The sequence below is a fragment of the Rousettus aegyptiacus genome, unplaced genomic scaffold (genome assembly GCF_014176215.1).
Source record: "Rousettus aegyptiacus isolate mRouAeg1 unplaced genomic scaffold, mRouAeg1.p scaffold_m13_p_3, whole genome shotgun sequence".
Classification (NCBI taxonomy): domain Eukaryota; kingdom Metazoa; phylum Chordata; class Mammalia; order Chiroptera; family Pteropodidae; genus Rousettus; species Rousettus aegyptiacus.
Genome location: NW_023416306.1, coordinates 104,411,138 through 104,437,134, shown reverse-complemented (window position 1 = coordinate 104,437,134; position 25,997 = coordinate 104,411,138). Strand labels below are relative to the sequence as shown.

The 25,997-nt window shown below is 37.9% G+C and overlaps 1 protein-coding gene across 1 annotated transcript in view; it reads right to left on the bottom strand.

Moving 5' to 3' along the window:
- The window catches only part of STXBP6 (syntaxin binding protein 6), a 232,044-nt gene that overhangs the window by 147,475 nt on the left and 58,572 nt on the right, over positions 1-25,997 (bottom strand). The window contains 1 exon segment of the mRNA XM_016150297.2: positions 11,356-11,544. Within this exon segment, the coding sequence (XP_016005783.2) occupies positions 11,356-11,544 (189 nt within the window).

Sequence of the window (25,997 nt, the reverse complement as noted above, 5' to 3'; positions counted from 1 at the left end):
GCAAGGCCCTAGAAAAGACATAGCCACCTCCTTGATTGGCAGCTGACAGGCTCTTCCCAGGAGTGAGTGGTACAAGTTGTTTCCAAACACTGTTGTGAAAAGGAATGGCACAGATACATCCTCCAATTCAGTTTAGCTACTAATCCCTTCTCTTTGTCGCCTAATCCTACTTCAACCAGAATCATTTTCAAGGTCAAAAACCAAACTGGCAAGAAGATCTTGAGCATTTTTTTCCCCCTTCTTTTGCCTGATTATAGTAGTTCTGAGTTGTTGAGCAAGCCACCTAACCCCTCTGGGGCTCATTTTTTCATGTAAACATTAGTGTTTGATTTGAGGATGACTAAGGATTCTGTTGGATATAAAAATCTAAAATTCTAAAATTAAATTCCTAAAAAGTTTATTTCCTTCACTCTATTTGCTCCATGGGTCCAGTGATGGATCTGATATAATGTCAGATGTGAATCATTAATTAAATGTATTGACCTAGGGAAAAAAAGCATGCATGTTTGGTTAACATTTACCACTTCCACTATTCCACATCTAACAACAATACGATAGAAGATGTCTGATGAACTTGTTGAGGTAATCAGACAAAAAAGTAAAAAGCTGTCTCTTTTGAGAAGCATTAAGGCTGACTCTAGAAGACACATACCTTCTTCCTTTCTTTCTCTGTGTGCGCGCACGCACAACTTATGTGCACCTGGAAATGCATATGGAAATCAAATAATGCCCTAACCCTAAAGAGAGCAGGCTTCACATGTACCTCAAATAGAATTTGATCGAGAACAATGTTAAATGTCATGGGGATGGTTAACCAGTTGTTAAGCAGACAAAGTACAACAGAATATTTTACTTTTAAGGAGTTCTGGCTGATGCGGGTTTTCAAATGAGCTCATTTTGGTCCATGGCAGAGCGCTGTGCAGAGCACAGAACACTCAGGGTTCCAGTTTCATTTGACCACTCACTAGCAATGTGGATGTTTCCTCTAACAGGTTATCTGTGCTTTTCAATTTTCTCATCTGTAAGGTATATCACACACACACACACATACACACACACACACACATACACACACACATATATATACACACACACACGTACATATATAATATATATATGTAATTTTTTTAAAGCAAGACCAAATTCCTTATTTCTCACTGTGAAAATTGAAAGAAAAAATCCAATAGTAGATGAGTATAAAAAATAAATTTTTTCATTATCATGTAAAATTAAAAAGAGAACAAAATTACACCTAAAATATTATAAATGGTGAAGAGTATTAAAAAGCTAAAAGCCAAAGTCACAATTTTTACATGATTTTCCCCTTTTTTTGTGGCTCTTTCTATGTTTTTGATAAAGAACACACATATATTTATAGGGAGAAAAATAAAAATTCAGGGACCCCAAAACAAAGTTGACTCTTACCTATTCACAGATAGAAAGGATTCGAACAAGATGAAAAAAAAATTTATATAACTGCTGCTTACTCATATTCACTGGAAAATCAAAAAGGGCAGCTCTCCATTCCACTGCTTCCTTTTATGAAAATGGAAACTTAGATCTCAAGGAATCAAGGCCAGGTCTATTCTTGCCACCTCAAATCTACTTGCCAAGCCCCTCTGGGCTTCTCAGAGCAACATAATTTGTTAAACTGATATAGACATCAAAATGTATTAGGGTGTGAAGTCCAAAAGTGAGCCACATGGGACCCGCATGTGGTGGATACAAAATAATTTGTATTAAATGGTATGGGTGTGTGTGTCTTGAAGGGAGGACAGTAGGAATTTCCTCAGATAAATTTTTTATAAAAATCATTTCTATGTTTCCCTTGAAAGCTCTCTTTAAGGAAATGTAGAACTGACAAATAATTACTGTGAGAAAAGAGCATTCAGGGAAAATTTCTATATATTGAATGTCCATTAAATGATCATTTATCCCTCCACAATATAAACTCTTTCTTCAGGAGAAACACTCAGCTACTTCAAAAATTTGAGATAACAGCTTCCCGCTGTAGGTTACAATGGAAACATTTATAAATTGCTCATTTTGGATGATTTTAAAAGTTTGAATAACTTGAAGAAATCTTCAATTTTTTCTCATAACTGGGCCTTTAAGGTAGAATAAAAACCCCTGCTCAGTAACCCGATGAATTCCAAGGGAATTAAAAGACTGCCCAGCAGCAATTTAGTATGAATAACAGCAAGTTAAAAAAAAAAAAAAAAAAAAAGCCAAACGAAGCTCCAGCTCATGTGATCCAGGGTGAATGTGTGAACTCACAGCTCAGAGCTGCAACCCAGAAAGTGAGCCCAAGCTGTCTGAGCAGGAATAAGATTTGACCGATTTCCCCCAGGTGCTTCATCTGTTCCACAGGGATGGAGAAGTGTCTGCCACATGTCCCTATCCTCTAGGGGCTGGCAGCCTGGTGAGGTAAACAGAAAGCAAAGTGACAAATACAACCTGGCAATGCTAAGTGCTATTAAGGAGATGACATGGGAGACCAGAAGAGAAGTGTGATCAAGTTCAGAGCACAGTGACTAACTAACTGGTCACCTATTCTTCACGAGACTGGACAACTGGCAACCTGGCTGTCCCGGTTGTCATGTATAGTTCCTTCTGGAAAATTCTGCATATGGTTTAGCATGACTGTAGCCGGAATGGAAATATCTTCGTATTAATTCTTTCTCTCAAAATGAAGGGGAACAGGAAAGAGTTGGGCAAACAAGAACCTGATCTGGTCTGAAAAGCCGGGTCCACAGGTGTTTGTAGCAGCCTCTCCCAACTCTGCTATTTGCTTAACAGTGCACTTGACTGACCTCAGAGAATATTTTGTTTTATTTTGTTTCAATTTTTCTTTTGCTCCAGTGAGGACAGGTGTAGGAAAATAACATCTCTCATTTCAGAGACAGGAACTCAACTGACTAAGCCCAATCTAACTCTCCATGCAGTTGGATAAAGAACACAAGGACTTCAGCATCCACTACACCCAGCAAGGCATGATACGCCAGCGATGTGCAAATATTCATTAGATCAGAGTGGAAATCTGCAGATTCTCAGAAACAATAGTTGTGTGATGTCCACTAGTATTCTAGTTTGGGGGTGGGGGAAAATAATTTTGGAACATAGAGAATTAAGAGAATCGTGGGTTAGAGATCTGGTGTCAGAATGACCTTAAAATCCCCAGCAGGGGTGGGACGCAGAGGGGAGGAGAGAGCAAACTTGAGAGGGGAAGGGGAAAAAAAGTATGGAAAGGGAAGTAGGAAAACCCCAAGACAAATCCTGTCATGGACATACATTAATACGTTTTTTAAAACTGTAGAGGAATTATCTTTATATGACAAGAACCAGTGGATGTCCCATTTAATGACAAGATAATAACATTGCTCATAAAGCTGAGGACCTGCTATAAATCAGGCCTTCCACATACACACGGTTCAGCCATTGGGATATAGATAGTTCCATTTTATAGATGAGAAAACTGAGGCTCAGAACGAATACAGCCAGTATCTTACCCTAAGTCAGTCTTATGCCTAAGCCTGTGTTCTATGTAGTTTGGTTAGAAGAACACAGGGAGCAAGAGGAATTCATGGCATCCTCAGGTGCCTCTGACTACAATATACTGACAGATGAAAAGCTGATGCTGTTCAACTCGAAGTACAGCAGCGAAGAGCACTAACTTCTACAAGTGGTGACTCAGAAAATCACCACCAGCAAAGAATGCATCTGCATGGAATAAAACCCTGCTTTCCTGCTCGGCTGCTGTTGAGGAAGGCTGCCAGGTACACAGCGTCTCGCCAGCCACGTGCCAGAAGGAGAGCTGCTTTCGTTTGCAAGCCCCCTAACCACCACTTGCTCTACCTTTGCAATCAGTCAAAACTAGTCAAAACCAACATAAGTGAGTCAGCTGTCAAATTCTTGTTCTTAACAGTGGCCTGTGTGGTGGGAGAGCACACAGATGGAGTTTCCTTTTTAAATGAAATGTTTTGGCACCGGCCTCTGTTAAGAGTTTTCCCATGTTTCCATCTGGTTTTAGTATTGGAACGCACACACGAGAGAATGGAAAAAGAAAACTGTGTTGGCGTGCTCAACCACTAGAAAAGCTGAAGTGGTCGACAGCATATCCTCTAAATCCTCAGAGATTAAAATGCTTTGCTCAAAGAATGCTGTCACATTGTTTTTAAGGAAGGGGAGAGTTCTGTTTCTGGGATGTCGCCCTGTCCTAGAAAAAAATTTAAAGGAGTGCATACTTGGGAGCGAGATGAATCCAGAAGTGAGTCGCAGCTCTGTTGCCATCCAGCCACCTGATCCTGGGCAGTGTACTTACCCACTTTAAGCTTTGGCTATTTCCTCTGTAAAGTAGAAACAACAACAGAAGCCACTCACAAGGCTGTTGTGAGGATTAAATGAGATAATATCTGTTAAGTACTTAGTCATCCATTTTTGGACTCTCCTAGCAAGGCTTTTAGAAAAGACAAATATTACTTCTACCAGTTCTCACAGAAAGTGATCGAGAACCCCCAAGGAAACTCTAAAATAAATTTAAGGCATATACTTTTTTCTGTTACACAACTGAACAGGTTCATATATGGCAGTGTCCCTCTCAGGAATCCCTCAGAATCCCCTTGAGGAATCAATTTTCTCTGACTCAGATACATCCCTGACACTATCATTCTAACATGTGGCTTTCTTAACAGTGCAGTTATTGGTGTAGAAGATTGTGACCAAAAGCAATTAAACACCTAGGAAAGCAGAGTACTACAGAGATATGATTATCACTAAAGTGGTGTGAGGGAAGGCAAAACAAGATGTTTGGTTTGGGAAGTCCTCTCTCACATAATGAGAGAGTGAGAGAGAGAGAGAGAGGGGAGGGGGGAAGGGAGACAGAGGGAGGGAGACAGAAAGAGAGACAGAGAGAGAGACAGAGAGAGAGATCGTGAGCATAGTGGCTAACGGAATAGACCTAGAATCAAACTACCTGAGGTCAAATCCCTGTTTTGTAACTCGCAAGTTGATGACCTTGGGTGACCTAATTTACTTCTGTACGCTCAGTATCCTCATGTACAAAATAAGGACAGTACTGTTATCTATCTCATAACATTGTTGTAAAAATCGAGTTAATATACATAAAGGGCATAGAACCATGCCTGATATAGAAACTTAATAAACACCATTACTATTATAATTATTAATTCAAAGGGGGTTGGTGCCACCCTAATCTTATTGAACACTGAAGCATGTAATGGGTGCATGGCAATGCTTCACTGAAGGTTATTTATAAATGACACCTCATGAAAAAATCTAGTGGGCAGATCACATGTCAGAAGAAAACTCTCTCCCCTTTTACCTTCCCATAACCAAGGATTATTGTTGTTATACATGTTTTAATCAAAAGTGTCTATGCACATATCACAAAAGAGCCAAATTTTCAATATAGAGTAAACTAGAGAATATTATATTTCTATAAAATAAAAAAGAATGCAGAAAGGATCATATAATCAAGGCACTGGAAATAACTTTGCTTTTTATTGCATTGTCTTCTAGAGCTACTTAAAGTTTTATGGCTGGATTTACATATCAATCTCCATATTAAGGGATAAAGAAAGGGCTTACCCTGATTTACATTGTATTCCAAATGCAGGACAGTCTATTAATCAATAACCTCATGAATGAGATAGAAAGATAGTACTATTGTTCAAAACTGTTCAATATCTTTACCAATTTTGAAATGTTAGGGAAAATTCTGCTCCTTAAAACATGGCCCCCTCTACAGCACACTGCCTTCTTGACCAGAGTCAGAAGAAATGAGGCGCTATGGCAGTATAGGCATGGCCTCTGGGGTCACAAAGACTGGGTGGATTTCTGAGTCTGTCACTTCCAGAACGGTGACTCTGGGATGTCATGACCTCTCTGATGAGCACTCACCATCTTCATTTAACACTCATTGGTTAAATGAAGAGCATTCCACCCTAACTGTCAGGGATGTTGAGAGGATTAACTGGAATTAACACAAATAGTATAATCTACATAAGATGAATTATTTTTACTTTATTCTACATAATTTTCTGAAAAATCCATATTTTCAGCAATATTTACTACTTCTATGATAAAGAACAGCAAATATATATCATTACTGTTTTGTATTTCTTCTTTCACTGCTAAGACTTTTGTAAATCTCTGAGTTCAGTGTGGATTTCTTCATTTTCCTGGATAAAAACTCTTGGATAGTCAACTCACCACTCCTGAATAAACCATTCCTATCAAGGTGAAATTTCATCTATCTTGTATTCTTTGTTTCTCTCTCTTCTATTATTGATAGACTTTGAGATGAGATCCAGTCTGAATTAGAAAGTGGATAAAAACAATTTCTTTCTTAAGCTAGATAGCTGAGAATTAACTTTGGTTACCCTACTTCCAATAACATAGTAATGAATGTTCTCAAACCCTTATAAATGTTTTAAACACCAATTTGTATTATTAATAACTTAGATTTCTCCCTACATGACATGTGTAGAATAAGAATAAAGTCTGGTATAAAACTTCCAAAGGAATTCAGAATCCTAGAACTCAGAGCCCAAAGAAACTTTTGAACTTGTCAACTGAATTAACTGAAGCCCAGAAAAATTCAGAGGTTTGGCCATGATCAGTCAATAAGAAAGAGACTAAGAAGTATTCTTTGATAGAACTGAGTACCAAAAATATATCATCGTATCAAGTGTCCCAATAAGACGACCCAGAGTGTAACTCTCCAAGAGAGTGAAACTTCTCAATTTTAGCTTCAGTATAACACTCAAAATACAGGTAAATTTCCCTACTACCCTGGTGGTGCATACCTAGTAGGACCCAGGTGGTACTGGGCCAACTGTATTTTGAAATGTTCTAGAGGTTATTCTAAGGAACACCTAGGGTTGGCAACCACTGAGAGAAAGAACAGTATTGCGAGGTTCTAGGCTCCTAATCTACATCATCATCTCCCATCGGTATCCATTTACATAAATTATTTCATCAAAGAGCATTCAAAACTTTTTTAAATAAGGAAATTTTGTTCTCTACAAATCCAAAACCATTTTGACAAGATTAAGATTTTGTTTCAACAAAATATGAAAAAGAACGTATCAGTTACAGAAATTAAAGTTATTTCATGCTCCTTCTATAGGGACAGTGAGTAGCAGCCAAGGAAAGATTTTTAAAATCCGTTTATGCCCATGAAGGCTAGCATTGCACATACTGAATTAAACAGGATCGAATAGATTTTGAATATGAAATTACAGAATGTTTTATAGGTAATTGGCCTCTGATAATAAACTGATTTTAACTTCTTAGCATGTATCTAGTTTAGTTTTATAGACCTAAATATCATGGAGAAGACAACGAAGCTGTGGGCAGGGCTTTACACTCTGAATTTCAGGGTTAACAGTTCTAAGCTATACACTACAGTCAGGTATGTCATAAGCCATAAGTTAAATATCATCTTCCATTTCAGCATCTTTTGTGTTTATACTTAGCTTCAAAGAACTTAGAATACACTGACACACAGATCACATAGATGCAAGCACAGGTTTACATGCACTGCAGCTGCTGCTTGAGGGTTCAAAATGACCCTCATGTATAACTTTCCATACCTATAAAGGAAAGGGCTAGTTTCTGCCCGCCTTACAAGGCAGATGGAAATAAGAAGGTCAATAAATTTTTATGATCAACCCACTAGTGTCTCTGTAAGATATTATTAAAAATTCAATTTTATTGAGATATATTTATGTATAATAAGATGTACCTATTTTAAAAATTTATTTTGGAAAATATATACACCTAAGTAACCATCACCACAGTCAACATACAGAATACTTAAGCCATTGCAAAAATCCCTCACACACCCCTTTGCAATTCAGTCCCCAACTCCAATCCCTGGCAAACACTAATGGGCTTTCTGTCACTGTAGCTTAAGTTTTGTCCATTCCAGAATTTCATACAAATAGAATCACACAGCATTTGGTCTTTTCTGTCTGTTTTTAATTCATCAACATGTCACCTGTGTTGTCGCATATACTGGTAGTTTATTTCTTAGACTAATATAGTACTGCATTGATATAAAATAACATTTATTCATTCACACGTAGATGGATATTTGAGATCTGATTTTTGGTTATAAATAAGACTGTTATGTGGACATATGCTCCTATTAAATGACTAGGAACAGAGTTGCTGAGTCCTATAAGTGTATGTTTGACTTTATTTAAAAATGCCAAATTTTTTACCAAAGCAGTTACATCATTTTTGCCATCCTATCAGCGAAGTACGAGAGTTTAAATTGCTCCACATGCTTGTCAGCACTTGGTATTGTCAGCCTTTTTAATTTTAGCCCCTTGCCAAGAAGAAAAGGTAGAAACCCGTGCTTTAAGAGTGCCAATCAACAGAATCATGTCAGCACATAATCATTTCATACCATTTAGGAGCTATTGGGGAAGTCCACTGAGAAACAGTCAAATTCTATTCCAAGGCTGGAGATTTTCTCTCTCTCTGTACATAATTATAGCTAAATAACCCTAAGATCATCTTATTTTCTCTACTCCAGCACCTTTCTCTACAGAGAATATAGAACCCACTCTGAAAATAATAAGCCTTATGATCACAGGCCTCTACCTCTCAGATTATAAATTCTGATAGACAATGGGAAAAAAAATATGCACACAAATAAACATTAGTAAAAGACATTGGATATATAAAACACCTATGCTTACATGCATGTGCAAGCTTTTAAAGCTATGATAGTCTTCATTTAAAACAAAACAAAACAAAACTCTTTATGCTGCTTAAAAAGTAGTTAAATATCATTTGCAGATATTGCCTTAATTTAGACAAATTTTGCCTGTTCAAAATGGATAGCTGGTTTTCATCAACCAGACCACAAGAACTGAAAGGCTTGGCCTCCCAGAAAGTGTAGGCGGTTCACACTAATGGCTAGAAGGAGACTGTCATTCTCAGGCTCTGTTTTTACTTTATAACCTCCTATGTGAGTTGAGCTACAAAGAGGTCATCCTTAGACTGAATATGAGAAAAAGAGAAACTCAAAATCCAGCTGAGTCTTTTAATGAGGATGCCATTCCCTCTGCCTGGAACACTCTCTGCACAACACCACCCTCTGTTCAGAACCAGTGAAGCAGCTCTGGGATCTCCCAACCAGGCCAAATTCTCCACGCACATGCTTGCATATCACTATATTTTTCCTTGTTAACCTTTTTACAGTTTATGATTATGTTTATTTGAGTGAGTAACTTATTAATGTTTATGACTCCTTCCATACCAAACAAGGTAAGCTTTATGAGATTTTCTCATAATTGACCCCCCCAGCACCTACAGTGACCAGCACATAAAAAGCACTTAATAAATATTTGAGTAATTAATAAATTACTTTTTAATTAAAATATTACCTTACCAGAGGTGTGATTGCTATGCCTCTAAGCTTCACATAAGTTGGAAAATAAAGGTGGCTTCTTCTTTCTCAATTATAAGAAAAATCAAACTGCAAAAAACTTGGATGTCAAAGTTGCCTAGTCTTCTCCTGCCCCAGTTTCCGTGAACTCATCTGCTTAAATGTCAGATCGATTTTATCAACCTGTTCACTCAAAATTCAAATCTCTGAAAAGAATGAAGACTTTCAGAACAAAAGATTTTCCTTCATGAAAATGAAACAAAAGAGCAATTCTCATGGTTTCAGACTTTAAACCTGTAGGTCTTGATAATTTATAAAGGAAATTCAGTTATCTAGTAAATCCCATGCCATCATCTCCTCCAGCAGGGAAAATACTATTTCACTGAGATGCGGCAGTTACGGTCCCCATATTGCTCTCCTAGACTTCATGATCACAAATAGTCCGACAACAGCATACATATCAAATGCACGCAAAACTGCCCTCTTTTTCAGTTATAGGCAAAACTCTAGGAGATTCAAGACCATTCACCTTTCTGTCAACTACCACCTTCAAGAGAGCACAGAATAAATAAAATTAGAATCACTGTATGTCCATGCTCAGCCCAAACACAAATCGAAATGTATTGTAATGCATTTCTATTTGTTACTGCTGCAAGCGAAAACTCTAGAATCTAAATTTAAGAATATGAAAATATTTTCAAGACCTGAATCTCATTAACAAAATACTAGGAAGGTATTAGAAAAGGCTACTTCTTTCTTTCTTTCACTTAGGCATTAGATATCAATCGAGCCCCTATTATATGCCAGACACTGCCAAGCACAGGAAAGGGATGTAAATGTCTTCTAACGATAACCGAATTTTATTAATCTAATCATTATTGAGGATTAAGAAAGAGACACCAGTATTTCAAAGTCAGTTCCCTCACACTCATTTAAATAAAAAGCTTTCTTCTAACTATTGAAAAAATATTCTCACCAAAGGGCTATGTTCTCATTTCATTTTATACTAAGATATAGTCTTATTATTATCTTTACATGTTCTTTTTGGAAAAGTTATCTCTACTCTCAAATTCTAACAAACTTAAATAATCAGATGCTTATTTTTTTTTAAATCTAAAAATGAATCCAAAAAACAAAAATAAAGTTTTATTCCCAAGCCACCACTGATGGAAATAAAAAGATGAATTAAGGCAAGCCTAACCCTTTCTTGCCCAGAAATATCAGAAACATTACAAATGCCTAAAGTATTCTGATTAGCATTACCCATAACTCCATGGAAAATGTATCCAAGTTTTATCTAAAAAAACTTGGTATAAATCCACAGTAAACCCCACAGATCTCCTACAATCACAAACAGAAAGAAAGAAAAAATAATCCAACAAAATTCTGAGCTTAACAGACACAGATGCCTCTTCCTAACAAGGAACAACTGTCAGGCAAAGCGGTGATCTATGAGCTCAGTCTACCTCCTCCCGTTCCATAATGTATCGATATTTATCTTGAGAAAAGCTAAATTACTGATTATTGGCAACCGTTAAGAAAAAGAAATTCAATGAAACTCGGGCTGTCAGTAAAGACAATTATCCAAACACTAGGAATTGTTCTAAAACAAAAATCTCAGAGGATAGCTCGCGTCAATGTCTTAGTGAAGGAAATGTGGACAAATAACTGTGTCTGCCAAACCCTTTACAGAGGCTCTTAGTGAGTCAGAAAATACATTAAAATCAAACTTCATTCCCTTTCCCATATGAGGCAACCTCAAAAGTAGAGGTGTCACACGTAAGGCTCAGAAAAGAAACAGAAAAGCAGGAAAGAGGAGTGGAAGATCAGATGTGTACAGAATCTGGCTATATGACCCTCTTAGATACCTTAAAATTAACTCTTTTTAAATAGAAGTTTTAAAAATAATATTAATATCTGGTTTTCATTACCTGACAGGCAGATATAAGTTAAGTATTCGCCTTGACCCCCAGTTGCCAAGAAAGGAATCTTTTTCTTTGTCCTCCTCTTGACTTGGACGGCTCCCAGCATCCTTTCATCAAGAGGTGCAAAAATTTCCTTGCTGATGGCAGACTTGGCACTCATTGTAGAACAAGCGAGGAGGGCACAGGGAGAGTTTTCTGAAAAGAAAGGAAAGGCAAGTTGGAATTGACAATATTGTTAAGGGCCCACATAAGAATGAGCAGCAAGTTGATTTGCAGGTGAAGTAACTTTCAATTTGTGGTTTAGCTGCTTACTTGCTTGAAGTGCATTACAGAATCATTAAAAGCAAAGTCTTGACATTTGTAATAACTGTGAAAACATAGAAACAAAAAAGGAATACCGATTCGCTTGCTGAAAATGTCAAACACAATGTGAGATGAGCAGCACAAACTGGGATCTAGAAAGCTTGTCAATCCGTATCCCAACTGCACCTACATCTAACTGGCATGCACTACCCACTTCCATTCCTATCCTGTAAAGAACGTGATTTCAAACTTCCAGTTGATAAGTCTTTCCACCGCCCAACAGTTTTTAAAGTCAAGAAGTTCTTTATGTTCCCTTAAAAATCTCCTTTAACTCTAATATAAATCTGTTTCCCTAATTATATTCATAGTGAAAATTATATCATCTATATAATAACTAGACATGCAACAGAAAACCATTAATTTAATCACCCTTCAGCTGCTTTGGATCAGACTAAGTAATTAATCCTTATTTCTCAGCCTCTTTCAATGGGTCCTATTTTCCAGTGCTCCTCTGCATCTAGTTGCCATGATCTGGACCTTTGACAAATCCTCCACATTTTCCTTCAGCCAAAGTGGACACAGATCTCTAAAAAAGTGTCTGACTAATGCTAGGTATTTTGGAAATGTTACCCAGCAGTTCCCACATGTTATGCTCCTGTGGCTAACTGGCAGTATGTGCCCAATAATTAAGAAAATAAAGCAGTATGTTGCTGACTCATAGTGAGTCCCCCTTCTTCTCCCCTCCCAGACACTTAAACATATACAGTCCTCAGGTTATATTTAGTTTTCCAAAAGTTGTACTTCCGAACTGGTCTTAACTCTGCTCATTTGTATCTATTATATTCAAGGTCAATCTGAATTTTAACTGGAAAAATTCATCCAGAAAGCTCAACAGTAACTTGAGTAAATGTTTTTTTTTTATTTGTCATCCTAGTCATATTCTACACCTGAATCAGTAACTAACATTTGTTCAAGCAATTAATAAATTAGAATTAAAGGTGCAGAGAGGGCTTATAGGTTGGTTATGTAGGTTAAACAGAGTATTCAGAGATACTGCATATGGATCAATGGTGCAGCTGTATGTTCATGGTGGTAACAGCAGCTCACAGAGTTGAACAGCCTACAGTAAAATTGAGCCAACTAGTAAATATCTACTAGGTGCCACTTCTATCCTCAGTATTAGAGATATAAAAAATCATTTAGACACAATCCCTGCTCTCCAGAATTTGGCTGCTGACTACATTGAAGGTTTCAGTTAAATCCAGATGATTTATGATGGAAGACTATGGGAATATCCTTCCCAACATAAGTTTCTCGAATGTTACCAGCACAGATGTCCACCTGTATCCAGTCCACATATAATCTCACAGTAGGAAAGCGATATATTAAAAAAAAAAAAATCTCTGGTTAAAGAAATTTCTCCTAGTTTCAGTTCTGTAATAGAACAGGTTTTCTTAGTGGCACTAAGAATAATGAATAAAAAGTGTTGCTTTTTATTATCTACCTACATCTCTACTACACATCATAGATCTATACCCAGGTCTATTTGAGCTCCGATAATCACATTAAATCATTTATATCAGGTTCTTCACATTGGTTGAGAACAAAATGACAGCAGTGTAGAGGGACCTGTTTCTCAACGTGCTGACCACTAACTGATATCCTGTAATTTCCTAGAAGTTAGCACACAGAACTTCCCCACCATGATTCACCCATGACTTTCCTTGGCAGGTATTATAATTGACAGGGACTTTTTTATAAAAAGGGAGAAACATATACTTATTCTTTTCCAGTTCCAAGGCCTCTCACCTGTCGCCATTTGGGGACATGTGAAAAAGAAAGCCAGTGGTAGCAGAGAGGCCTCAAATGTTCTATAAGCAATGTAGAAAAAGTTGTATTCCCAAACTCATCAGGCATTCTTTGATCGGCACCTTCCCAACTGTGGCATGGCTTTTGATTTTCCATCTCAGATTCACAGTTTTTTAAAAATTGTGGTTAAAGAAATCAAAAGCTATCATTTAATCATGTAAAATCTGTAGAAAAAGAAGGGAGGGGGACATTAAACTGTTAGGAAATCCTGTGTTTCTTTTGAAAAACTGATAAGAAATGGAATTGACCTTTTGTTTTTTTACGTTGATATTCAGTGACCAAGAACAACAATGACAAAAAAGGAAAATAGAATCAGTAACTTAAATGAATTTGGGTTCAAATTTCAGCTCCAAAATTTAAAATCCACATGTGACTGGGTAAATCTCTTAAAATTCTAGAACTTCACTTTACTAACTGCCACATAGTGCTATCTTCACCTAATTAACAGAATCATTGAAAAAATTAAATAAAACAGTACATGCAAGTCACTTATTTCTAGTGCCTAAATCATAATTAATGGTTAAAAATTGAACTTGGATAAAGTGAGTAAATGTAGCCATCCATACCAGAAAGCATTTGTAAAAGAGAAACTCAATTTTATTTACCAAAGCTTTACTTTTTTCATTCTTGAGTATGAAATCCTCTAAATATGGATAAATAGTCTAATGTATGGAAGGCTCTGTACTAAGTGTTATAAGGATGAGGAATTTATAGGCTTCACCTTTAGGAACTCTGTAGTAGGATATTATCAGATTCATTTTTATAAAAAATTCTCAAAAATTCTTGTTCAAGACAAGAATACTGTGAATGAAAAAGGGGCTCCACAGTAGACCTGACAAGCTCAGTGACCAAAAGTAACCACACAGGACAATCTGATCACAAACTCCTAACTGGGCAGATCATGGTGAGTAGTTATATCCCAGGCCTGTACCTTCCTTAATAAAAGATTCATCTTTAAGTTAAGTGAGCCATGCCCATTATTCTTATGCATCTAGGATAATATACCTTGAACTGCCAGAATAATCTTTTCTAGACCCCCTAAGAGGTGCAACCACCCTCATAAAAGCACATACATCAAACTCCTCATTGTTATTTTGTTGCCTGCATACCATCTCCATTTACTTGTAATTGGTAAATGTCAACTGTCCTATATCCACCAATGTAAAAGAAGTATGTGTCTGTCCATTTTGCTTTTTATCTGATCCCAGAAATTCTCCTCCCCACTTTGCTTTCTCCCACCTTCTTAATCCACTACCAATGAACTTCATGTAACCTCCCTTAACACTTTCTCCTTGGATTCTAAATGTGTAAAAAGAATCACTAAACTACCATTCTCCAGAACGTTTTTTCAATCCATTGAGATCTTGCTCTGGGCATGTCCTTGGTTTGGCTCAAATAAACGGTAATAAACTCATAAAATTTTTGTACAGGTTTGGCTCTTCTTTTGTCGACAATTCTAACAGGCCTGTGAGAAATCATGCAGGTGTGTAGTTTTAATGCCACCCAGGAAATCGGAATGCACAGTGTATTAGAAGGAAAAGACTCAGGGAGTAAAAGGGGCACTATTGTAGCTTTGTGGCAGTAATCTCTAAGAGTGTCCCCCACATCCGAATATACCTCTGAACTCGGCATGGAGAGTTTTTCAAAAATGCGGGCTCCTGGATCCTTCCTTTGTATCCACAAAACCAGAATCTTGGGATCTGTATTTTAAACAACTCTGTAACTGGTTCTCCTGTAGCTACCCTGAAACTGAATTTAAAAGCCAATAGCCTGTCTACGGCTAGGCCACCCCGAAAAAGCCGGATTCCCTTCTGATCTCAGAAGCTAAGCAAGGTCAGGCCTGGTTAGTACTTGAATGGGAGACCAGCTTGGAAGACTGGGTGCTGTAGGCGTGAAATTTTTTTTAAAAAAGAGATTGCAAACTGACCAGGTCCTTGCAATCTGTGAGGTCAACCAAGGGTTGCCTTGCCTAAAATCAATAAATCGATAAATCGATAAATCAATAAGCAAGTCAGTAGCCTAAAGAAGAACTGTGGGATGGAAAGAAATGTATTCTCAGGAGAGAGCACAGAAAGAGAACGTACAGGATTTTTTTCTCTTGATTGAACCAAGTAGCTTTATCAAGTCTTACATCTTACTGTTGGTAAATCAATGTCCAGTCCAAAGCCGGGACCCCATTGTAAGGAAACAAGATGAATATACGAGCAATGGTGAACTGCTGACCATAGTTTCTCCAACTTATATCACCCTGAAGGGTAGCAGGATGTGCTACCCCAAAATACGCCTGTATATAGTATATTGATTACTTTGAGCCAAAGGCATGTGAAAAACAGCAAACAAACACAGGAGAAGTCCTTCTCTAAACTCTCTTTTCTGCCTAAGGACAGATCCTCTGAAAGGAATTCAATTGTCATAAATCCCCTCTTCAGAAGTTTCATCAATCAGAGAAGAGGGACTCTTGTCAATGGAGAGGAGACTAGAAGTCCACATTACACCTAGACTTTGTCACAAACTATCATACCTTCCATCTATTCTTCTAAGGGTTCATTCATCTTCCCTAAAAATCACTGTCTCCCCAAAGAGGCCTAGATCCTCCATCCTCTTTTCCTATTAAGCTGGTATTCAATCCTGAAACCTAAGCCATCTTATGGATTGCTTATTTTCCCCTTGGTCTCCCCCATGTATACATGAGGTACACCTGTTAAGAAATGTCTGTTTGTTTTCTCTTGTTAATTTGTCTTTTACCACAGAGGTCTTGGCTACGAACTCAGAAGGGTAAAGGGAAGATTATTCTTCCTCCCCTACAACCCCAGGAAAGATTTCTCTCCTCCTGGTCCACAGCTTCTACAGGCTATAATTACAAAGGTTTCCCATCCAAGAAACCAACCTACAGTATGATTTGCAAGTCAAAGCAGCTTTAAGTGGTAGTTGTAAAAACTAATTGCAGTGAGTTTTAATCTTTCTCAAGCCTCTTCATCTATCTTCTTCTCACTTTGAGCCATCTAATCAGTATCCATTTTTGTCAGTACAAGGCTACTGTAGTCAGATGGCCCTCCACTCCCCACAAGTAACCAGGAAATAAAATTCTCCTTCAGAGGACGACTTGTAAACTGTTACAACCTCATAGCTTATGCAGATGAAGCACGTAAGTAAGCGGGTACAAATAAAGATGTTGTATTCCAACACTAACATTTTTGATTTCTAGTAGGTGAACTGACACTTGTCCTCTGCAGTCAGGAGACAAGGAGGAATGGTGGAGACTCTAGCAAATTAAAACTGTAGATGCCCTTTGGCTGGGCATTCATTATCACATAGGTAGTTCTAAGGAGTGTAGTCTGCAGGCCCTAAATATTTCTCACCTGAAGAGATAAGAGCCTCCTCTGGTGAGATAGAGATGCTATCTATTCAGCTTAATATTATTAAATAACTGATTCATCTAGTCTCATTAACTTCCTTGTTAGGATCCCACGTTTAACATGCAACCTTCTGATCATATTTTGGCACTGGCTGAGCCAACACAAGTAATCTGGACTGTATAACAACTATATTCTCATTGCCAATGAGTAACCAGAATCCCCTGTTTTAGGCATGACTCTCTTAAATGTGACTCAACCCCAAGCTAAATTCACTCAAAACAAGCTGACATACAGTTTCAGAATTCTCTAAGGCTAACAGCAAATATATTGCCACCCTTGAAGACTTTGGGAAGAATCAGCTGGCCTTTCCTAGTGCATGAGAACTCTACTGAGGTGACCTCAAGTAACCTAGAAATGATAAAAAATAAGGTTATGTCTTAAGATAAAACTGCTCTGCATTACCACTTTGCTTTTGAATTTCTACAAATGCAGCTTCGAGCCCCACCTTTAATCTGATGACACTAGTCACCGCATCCAGCTCCCATTGCCTTACTGGCTTTAAATCCATATAACTAGCCGCTGGCTGAGCATTTTCACTAAGAGTGAACCTAGACTGTCTTTTTCCTCAAATTCTCCAACCCCTCCAAAAACTAACCAATCACCAAGTCCTGTGGATTTAATGTTTCTGGACTCCACCAGTTCCTCTTCATTCTCACATTTTCTGCGTTGATTCAGATCTACATCGTCTCTGGCGTGAATGATTTGGATGCCTCCTAAAAGGCCTCCAGTACCACTCCTTATCATCTTGCTCACAGTCATCCCTCTACACTGTCTAATGTAATATTTTAAAAGACAAATATGATTCAAGCTTTACTGCACTTAATTGTTTCTTTTCCATGCCTCAGGTTTAGACAAATACAATGACCTTGACAAGGAACAGGTCAATATTGTAAATACTAAAAAGTAGAGAAATGTTAAATCGCTTCCCTTAAACTCTACAGTATATAAACACTAAATGTTTTAAGGCAGATGTTACTGCATGATCATTAAGCCTAAAAATAATGTAAAAACATTAATTTTGCTCTAAAATCCAAAAACTTCACATGGTAATTAGAAAACATGCAATTTGTTATGTCATGAAAATACATTTTTTTCTTTTTTGTATAGTAAGATCAATGAGATGATTTGAGGTCAATTTAGCTCCTTTATAAAAATTTACTTAAGTATGGGTTACAGATTTTAAATTTGCAAAATTCCTACTTACACAACTTTACTCTTTGATAAGAATTCTCAAGATAAAATTTTTAGTTGCTCCACAGCATGTAGGCATGTGGAAAAATTAAATTAGATACAAATTTCAGTCCACCAGCCAAACTTTCCACGTAGTTCAACTGCTACCCTTAACCAAAAATTCTTATTAGTAAAATCTAAAAAGGGAGTCTGATAGGCCACTAGCATAGACAGAGAATTTTAATCTGGTAATGACATACAAAGTTGAAAAGTACAATCACTACAAATTCACCATTCTTTGCAGTAGAAACAAGGGCTATGGAGTCGTCTTGCCATGGTGTGAACTGAATAGCAGACCAAGAACCCATATTTAAAGCTTCTCAAGATTTACAAGGATCAGGACTAAATTAATACAAAAACAAACAAACAAACAAAAACAAACAAAAAAACCCACCTAAAAGTATTCTGGAAGGAGTTAGACACTTCCAAAAAGGAAAATAAAAATTACGAATATATAAATGAAGGCTAAAAATATTCTCTAATTTGCTAGAAAAAATACTTGGAGATAAGACAAAGAAATACCTTAAAGGAGGAATTTCAAACAAAGACATACATCGACATCAATTGGAGTACCCAGGTCCTGCTCACAGAAATTCAGGGGATCTGGGGAACAGGGCCTAGATTCACTTTCTTGATGATCTCTTTGGTTTATTCTGTTGTACAACTAGATTCAGAAACCATTGTCATTGGGGTTCCCCCACCCCCCTATTTAATGAATTATATAAATAGACTATGTAAACATTTTTTGAGAGTACATGGCAGATACTCTGTAAAGCCCTAGTAATGAGCCACTGAGGTTTGTATAGCACTGCATGCCTTACAAAGTACTTCCCCTCTCAGTCCCAAGTATGCAAGCAAGATAGCCACCAAATAGATCTTCCAAAGTTTGCTTTAAGAATGTAAATCAGAATCATTAAGTATGTGTTTTTATGAATGGTACACTATACCATTTTTAACCCACTCCTACTAGAAGTTATAATTTTATTCACAGAGATTAATATTTGTGTTGGAACCCCTTGAACCAGCAACTCTACTACTGCAGAAAATAGTGTGAGCATGTGTGTTTGTGTATATTAAAAATGTATGCTTACCCCAGATTCATTTTAAGAGCCAAACATTATAAAGAACCTAAATACCCATCAATATCCACTTTTCATTGGTTAAATACAGTATAGCCTATCCATGCAATGGAATATTACAGTCTTTAAAAATCATGGCATAAATCTATAGATATTGACTTGGAAAAATGACCATGCCACAATAAAGAGTGAAAAAAGAAAATGAGCTTATGAATATAAAATGATATGTGTAAATTTATATGCATAACAAAATGTCTAGAAAAAGTTTGCCAAAATGTTAATGTAATTATCTCTGAATTTTTGAAACAAAAAAATAGGTCAGAGATTCTGCAGGACAGTATTCTTATTCCCCCATAAACTGACTTGAGTGTTCCATAAAACATTATGTTTTTGTGGTACACTCTTTCCCCAAACTGGAGGACATATCGAAAGATATTTTTTTGAGATCCAGTTATCAGTTTTTCCTCCTCTTCTTTCAACTCTTAGTCCAGGCACAGTGTCGGGAACCCCAAAGGTGAAACTGGATAAAATTCCACCTTCAAAGAGTTGTGAGAAAAAGGTACAAATGCCGTGAAGCATTACAACAAGGCCTAGATGGCTTTTTTTGTGAGGAAAAAACGGCACCTTTCCTCTGAGCAAATGTAGCTCCACACCAGGGTCCATGGCCTGGCGAACAGAACACTAGCAAGATGTCAGCTTGTACTTCCTCCCTGGACACACGCTTTTGGAGCAGCACAGAAACAGCACAACCACACACAGCAGCCCTGGTCATGGCTTACGTACATTTTCTAAGTGTATGAAACATATTAAAACTTAAAATATAGCTTAACTCTTTAAGGATGGAAACGAGGGACCTCTTTTCCACCATCAGGCTACCAAATACTATGAGACTTGATTGGCTTTCTTTCCCGGCACATACGAGTCCTCCATGTGTGGGAGACATTATGTTCACAGGATCCTCCAAGCCAGTGACTCATGTCTGTTTCAACTATAATTCTAGACTATTTTCATCTCCTCTTTCCTTGTTTATACGTTCAGTAAGCACATTCTTCTCATAGGTTTAAAATACAAAGAACAAACTGCTCTATGCCCAGACCACAAGACCTGTGTTTATACAAGTTTATTTACATTGTGGGTGGACTTTTTAACCTTCTTGTCAATCACTACATCTTAACTTTAACAAATGATATGACAGAGCCAAGAAATAACATCACTGCCACCAAAAAAAAAAAAAAAAAAAAAAAAAAAAAAAAAGCTGCCGAGAATATGCCATTTGGAGAACTTGTTAAGGTGAGATGGAGATTTTATGAACATCACTCGTTCTGAAGATTCAACCTGTAATAGAACCTTCACATTCACAAGTTAAAATTCCAAAGACCAGTTAAGTTGGTTCCACAGTACCCATATACTGATCCTATAATAATGGGTAGACACAAAATATCAATGGGAAGGGCAGGCCAGGATGCATTCACTGAATTGTGACAGGATTATGAATCCAAGATGTGAGGCAGGCCTTATGAAATGAATTTAACCATATCAAAGAAAGAACAAAGGGTTGTAAGAGAAAAGAGACCAAAAGGAGCTCAAATTGTTGGCATTTCCCAATTTTTGAGTACCATGTCACTGAGGTGTCCAACAGCTAATTAGCAAACAAGGAAAACAAGATATTGGACTGAAAACGTTGTTTATAGCAGACGACACTGGCAATAGACAAATCTATTTCAATCAAATACAAACAAAGCCACACAAGGACTGACAACATGAAAATAAACCTTTTAATTATGTGGTATGTTCTGTGCTGCTTACAAAATTAGTAAGTTTCCTTTACTTACACTGAAGATAGAAGAGAGAGGAAACACTACACCCGTACATGAAAGGAATGAACAGATTTAGGTGGTGGTTTAGGTGTTTTTTTTAAGGGACAGGTTTGATTTATATAGATGTTTGTAAGAGAGGTTATGGATTTAAAAAATAAAAATAAAAAGAGCAAATATATCAACCATTAAAAAGCAAGAAATGAATAAATGAATAAACCCTCCAGCAAGCATAAGATGAGACCTTTATATTAGATATTTGTTGACTCAAATCTTAGGTAAATTATAAGTTCTCTTGATTCAGCTATTTCTATTTTAGTACAGTCCTGGAATATAACACTAAAAAGATAATAAGGCTTTAAAAAGACTCTTCATTGTTTAAGTGTATGAAACCTATAAAAACCTAAACTACAAAAAAAAGACAAAATCTAAAATATAGTTGAAACAAGTTTACATATTTTCTAAAAACCTAAAAATCAGAGCAAAACCTCAAGATATTCTCTAAATCTAACATTTTTAAAACAATATTTCCTACCTGAATTCCTGATTTGGAGAATAGCATCACTTTATAATTTCTTGATAGAGCTTCAATGAATTTTCTGTAATTGATATTTTATCAGTATTATACTGTGACATGAACGAAGTCTTTAAAGCAATGAAGGGGGCACAGAAGAAATAGGACCCATTTTATACATATTTACCATGTCAATTTAAAAGGTAAGGCACTCTGTCTTTCAATGTCTCAATCTCATAAATGAAATTTTCAATAAGGTCATTAAACTCTTCTATCTCATAAGGATCTGGCCAAGGACTGTAATTTCAACTTTAATTGGTCTCCCCAGTGGTCAATGTCATGATTTTGTGCCTGTGCAGTATAATTTGAACAGTGCTGGAAAGAATTCTGCCCAGTCTCAAAAAGCTTTCCCCATTAGCTACCTCAAATTTCCACACAAGATGCATACACTTAGATATGGGGCTTTGGTATTTGAAAATCCCCATGAATATGTTTACACCTGTGGGGAAGGAGCAAGATTCCATTTTACAGATAAGCAAACTACAGCTCAGAGTAGTTGAGTAAGTTGTTCTAGACCACACAGATTTTAAAGGGCAGAGTAGGTATTAAAACTAGAAAATGTGATTCCAGGAGTCTGTTCTTCTTTACTATCTCATTGAAAGAAATAAGAACGGTAGGAAAAGGTGAGGTAGAAATAAATTCTAGGTAAACTGAGACAAATTCATGTGCTTCACAGTTTTGTCTTTGATCAGCCTTACTTTCTGGTGGACCAGATACTGTTATCATCCCTGACCAGCAGTTACAAAGATAACAAATCAGGCTGAAGTTTGAAGTCTTTCTTCTGGGTATCTGTTCATCTTGTGTATGCATGTCATGCTGTGTAGCTGGGATGGAAAATTGCATAGTCTAGTTACAATACAGCCTGTTTAGGTTCCACAAATAAAAAACTGGGGAGGTAAGAATATGTTAGCAGAGAGCGTCTACGATAGATCTCTGTCCCCGTAAACAGGACAATGCCTGCCGAAGTCTCGTCACAGCTGTCCGCCACCCTCCTTTAGAGACCAGCAGTTTACGACAGGAGTCAACTCCCGGAAGGATCTTGGATGGCAGCCACCGGGCAGTTTTATGAACCTGGTAGGCTATTTTCCAAACCGGAAAAAACTTAAATATAAAAGGCACATATTTCAAAGGTTTCTGCTGGTTCTCAAGGGAAACTCCTCTTTCCACTTCCTTTGCTGTATTACCCCCCTCTGGCATCTCAAAAACACACTCGGGCCCTCCTGTTACCTCCTCCCTCACACTCTTTCTATGCCTTCTATCTTTGCTGTCAGTGCTTCAAGCAAACTTAGTGGCTTCCCTAGGAGCAATGCCTGAGCTTCACAAATTTAAAAGCCTTGGCAAAGGGAATTCCATCCACTTGACCTTGCTGAGACAGGTCTCAGCAAGATCTTCCAAATGAGCCAACCGACCACCATTCCTTAACACGTTTTTGGGGCCTACCTGCCAGTAGATTATACTTCGGTTGAAAGGCATGGCGAGTTAGAATGTTGGCATTCGTAGGTTTAAAAATTTAATAGCTGTAAGTAATCTTAGTGGTTGTCTATCTCATCCAATTCTCTTCCTTAAATCATAAGAAAATTGAAGTCCAGAGGATAATTTCCAAATCACACCACTAAAGAATAGCAAGGTCAAGGTTAAGGCTAGCCATTGCTGTCCACTTTGCTCTTTCAAGTAACAGTTATTATAGCAGTCCCAAGTGTGTGGAAGGTGAGGACAGGTAGTATGTCAGGAGGAAGGGGGAAAGAGAGAGAAATCATGACTTATCACAGTGGGAACTCTTCTCAGATTCATTCTTTTTATTATGAATTGGTATGAAACTAAGTGTTGGACTAGAATACCTCTAGCCCACAGATTTCTAAACCTCAACTTTTGGCTATCACCTTTATTCCCTTGAATTTTCACAGTTTATGTTTTCTCATTTGGCTGTCAAGGCCAAAAGCAATGATGGCTACCCAAGTGGAACAGCCTGAGCCAGTCCAAGAAGCACAGAATAGCTTTGGCCAAGTCCCAAGCCACAGGGCTCTGTGCTGACCCAGACTAACAGGAGCCCTCCCACAGTCTTAGTGCTTTGAGCTGTTGGAAAGAGAACACACCCCAGGCAAAGTCACATGCCCATTATCGGTCTAGCATTGGTGGTCTGCAGAAAGCATGTAAAAACTGTGCCAGGAGCCTGGATCAGGTGTTGTAAGGATTTCTCAGTACTTATTCCAGGCCCTGGGAAATACGGGGTAGGAAATCAGGAATCTGTCAAGCCCTGTTTTTGTCTTCGGAACTGCATCCTTCAGCCTCAGTACAAAAACACCACCAGGTGCCTGCAATCTGTAATCAGTGCTCTATTAAAATGCTCTCAGAAATGCCAGAATTATCCTGATTTCCACACGCAGCTGCACAAGGCCCTATTGGTTAACTGAGAGTCTTTACAGGTTCACGTGAGACTCCCCGGAAGCAACAAAGTAGTATGCCTTGGTTGGGACCCAGCATTCAATCCACGGTGAAATCTCCACAAATGAGAGATAAGTGGGTAGGCAGGCACCCACTCGAGATGCCACAGACTAGCCTACAAATCCAGGTCAGACTCAAGGTCCATATGTAAATGCAGATTCTGCCCCATTCAATCAGCTCTTCTGTCATTCAATGTCAACCCTTTTTTAATCAGCATGTTCCAGAAAATAACTAACTTCTGACCTACCTCGCTGTGCAATGTTTGATAGGGAAGAAAAATCTATCAATTGAATATGACTCTAATGCTAATACTTACTCAGGGTAACACTATTATGAACTTACGGTATCATGCATTAACGAATTACAGAGACATTCAAGCACATGTGATCAGGCTCACCACCCAGAATCTGGGGCCAAGGCACAGTGGTCACTTATCCTCTGCCCCAATCTTACAGATATTGGATATTGGCTAGGCTTGTCATCAGATGATCTAGGTCTGAGCCCCGCCTTTGCCTTTATTTGTTGAAAAAATTTGGGTAAAATTCTATATCTTTGAGAGCTGCATCTTCATTTTTAAAAATGGCAGAATGCTGTCCATGTCACAAGAATGTTGTTAGAAAGGTAGGAGGAGATTATAGAAATCAGCTCCCTGGGTCAGTCTGCTCCCACCTGGGGTACCCTGCCCTGGTCCTTGAAAGGCAGACAAGTATACAAGCATGCCAGCTTTCCTCTGCAAAAGCATATACACATCACATTGTATATTACAAAGCTTTCCTCAAGAGTCATCCTATTTCATCTTCCCAGCTTGTGAGGGAGATAGAGAATTTTGTCATTTTTCCTTGACAGGTGAAGAGAATGAGGGTCAGAGAATGCAACCACCTTGATGACTCCACTGGACTTGGCCAGGAAAGAGATGGATTTCATCCTCCAATCTTGCCCTGTCTCCATCACACCCTTCACTATATGGAACTGCCAGCTTAAGCAGGAAAATAATGACCGAGCCAATTTAAGTGGAACACTGTTGTGGCCGGAGTGTTGTTACCAAGGGAGATGTGGAGCTGTGTAGACATTAAGAAAAAGGCAAGGGCAAGAAAAGAGATAAGATAAAAGGAACACACAAAGACCATAGTGGAGTTGGGGTGAGACACAGCCTCACTCATTCAATATGCAACACTGCTCTGGACACTGAGGAGCAACAGCAATGCAGTCGTGGAACTTACACTCTAGTGGGGAAAAACAACCAACAAGAAAGCATATCTGTGCGGCAGTTGAAAATAAATCAATTTAGACAGGTCTAGTGGGTTCAGCAATTATGCAAAGAAACAAAGAATAACAGTCGCTATCATTTACCACTAACCATCAGACAGGAAAATTAAATAACGTGGAGCCAAAGCTCTCCAAACCTTCTGAGAGGACATTCATCTGGCTTTGATGAATATTTCTGTTCTAGCACATACAGTTCTTTATGATCAGAGGTAACAAAAAAAATTCATGTAGGAACAGGACTTTCATTCCACCTTTCATTACACCTTTACTGAGTAATTATTACAACCTGGACTCTGTGCAAGGGATGGAGATTAAAGCCAAAGTAGGTAACTTTAAGGAAAAAAAGAGTCTAGCTGAGGAGAAAGACAAGGAGAACAGGCAACCACTGGACTAAGTGATGGGGCTGAAGCTTCTATTCCACAGCAGCAGAAGAGGCAGCTACTTGAATCCTTCAGAGGCTGATAACCAGGAAATACTCTGAGTGTTAATCCTATCTTTGAAATGCAATTAAAGAATCTAATTAGGTCTGCCTACACAAATTACACAGGGAGGTGCACTGCCATGGAAAGCCATGGCAACTATTGGCTCTGAGCGAGCAACCTAGAACATACACCTTGGCTCCACCTGGGATCTGTGCAAGGTAACTGGGAATGCT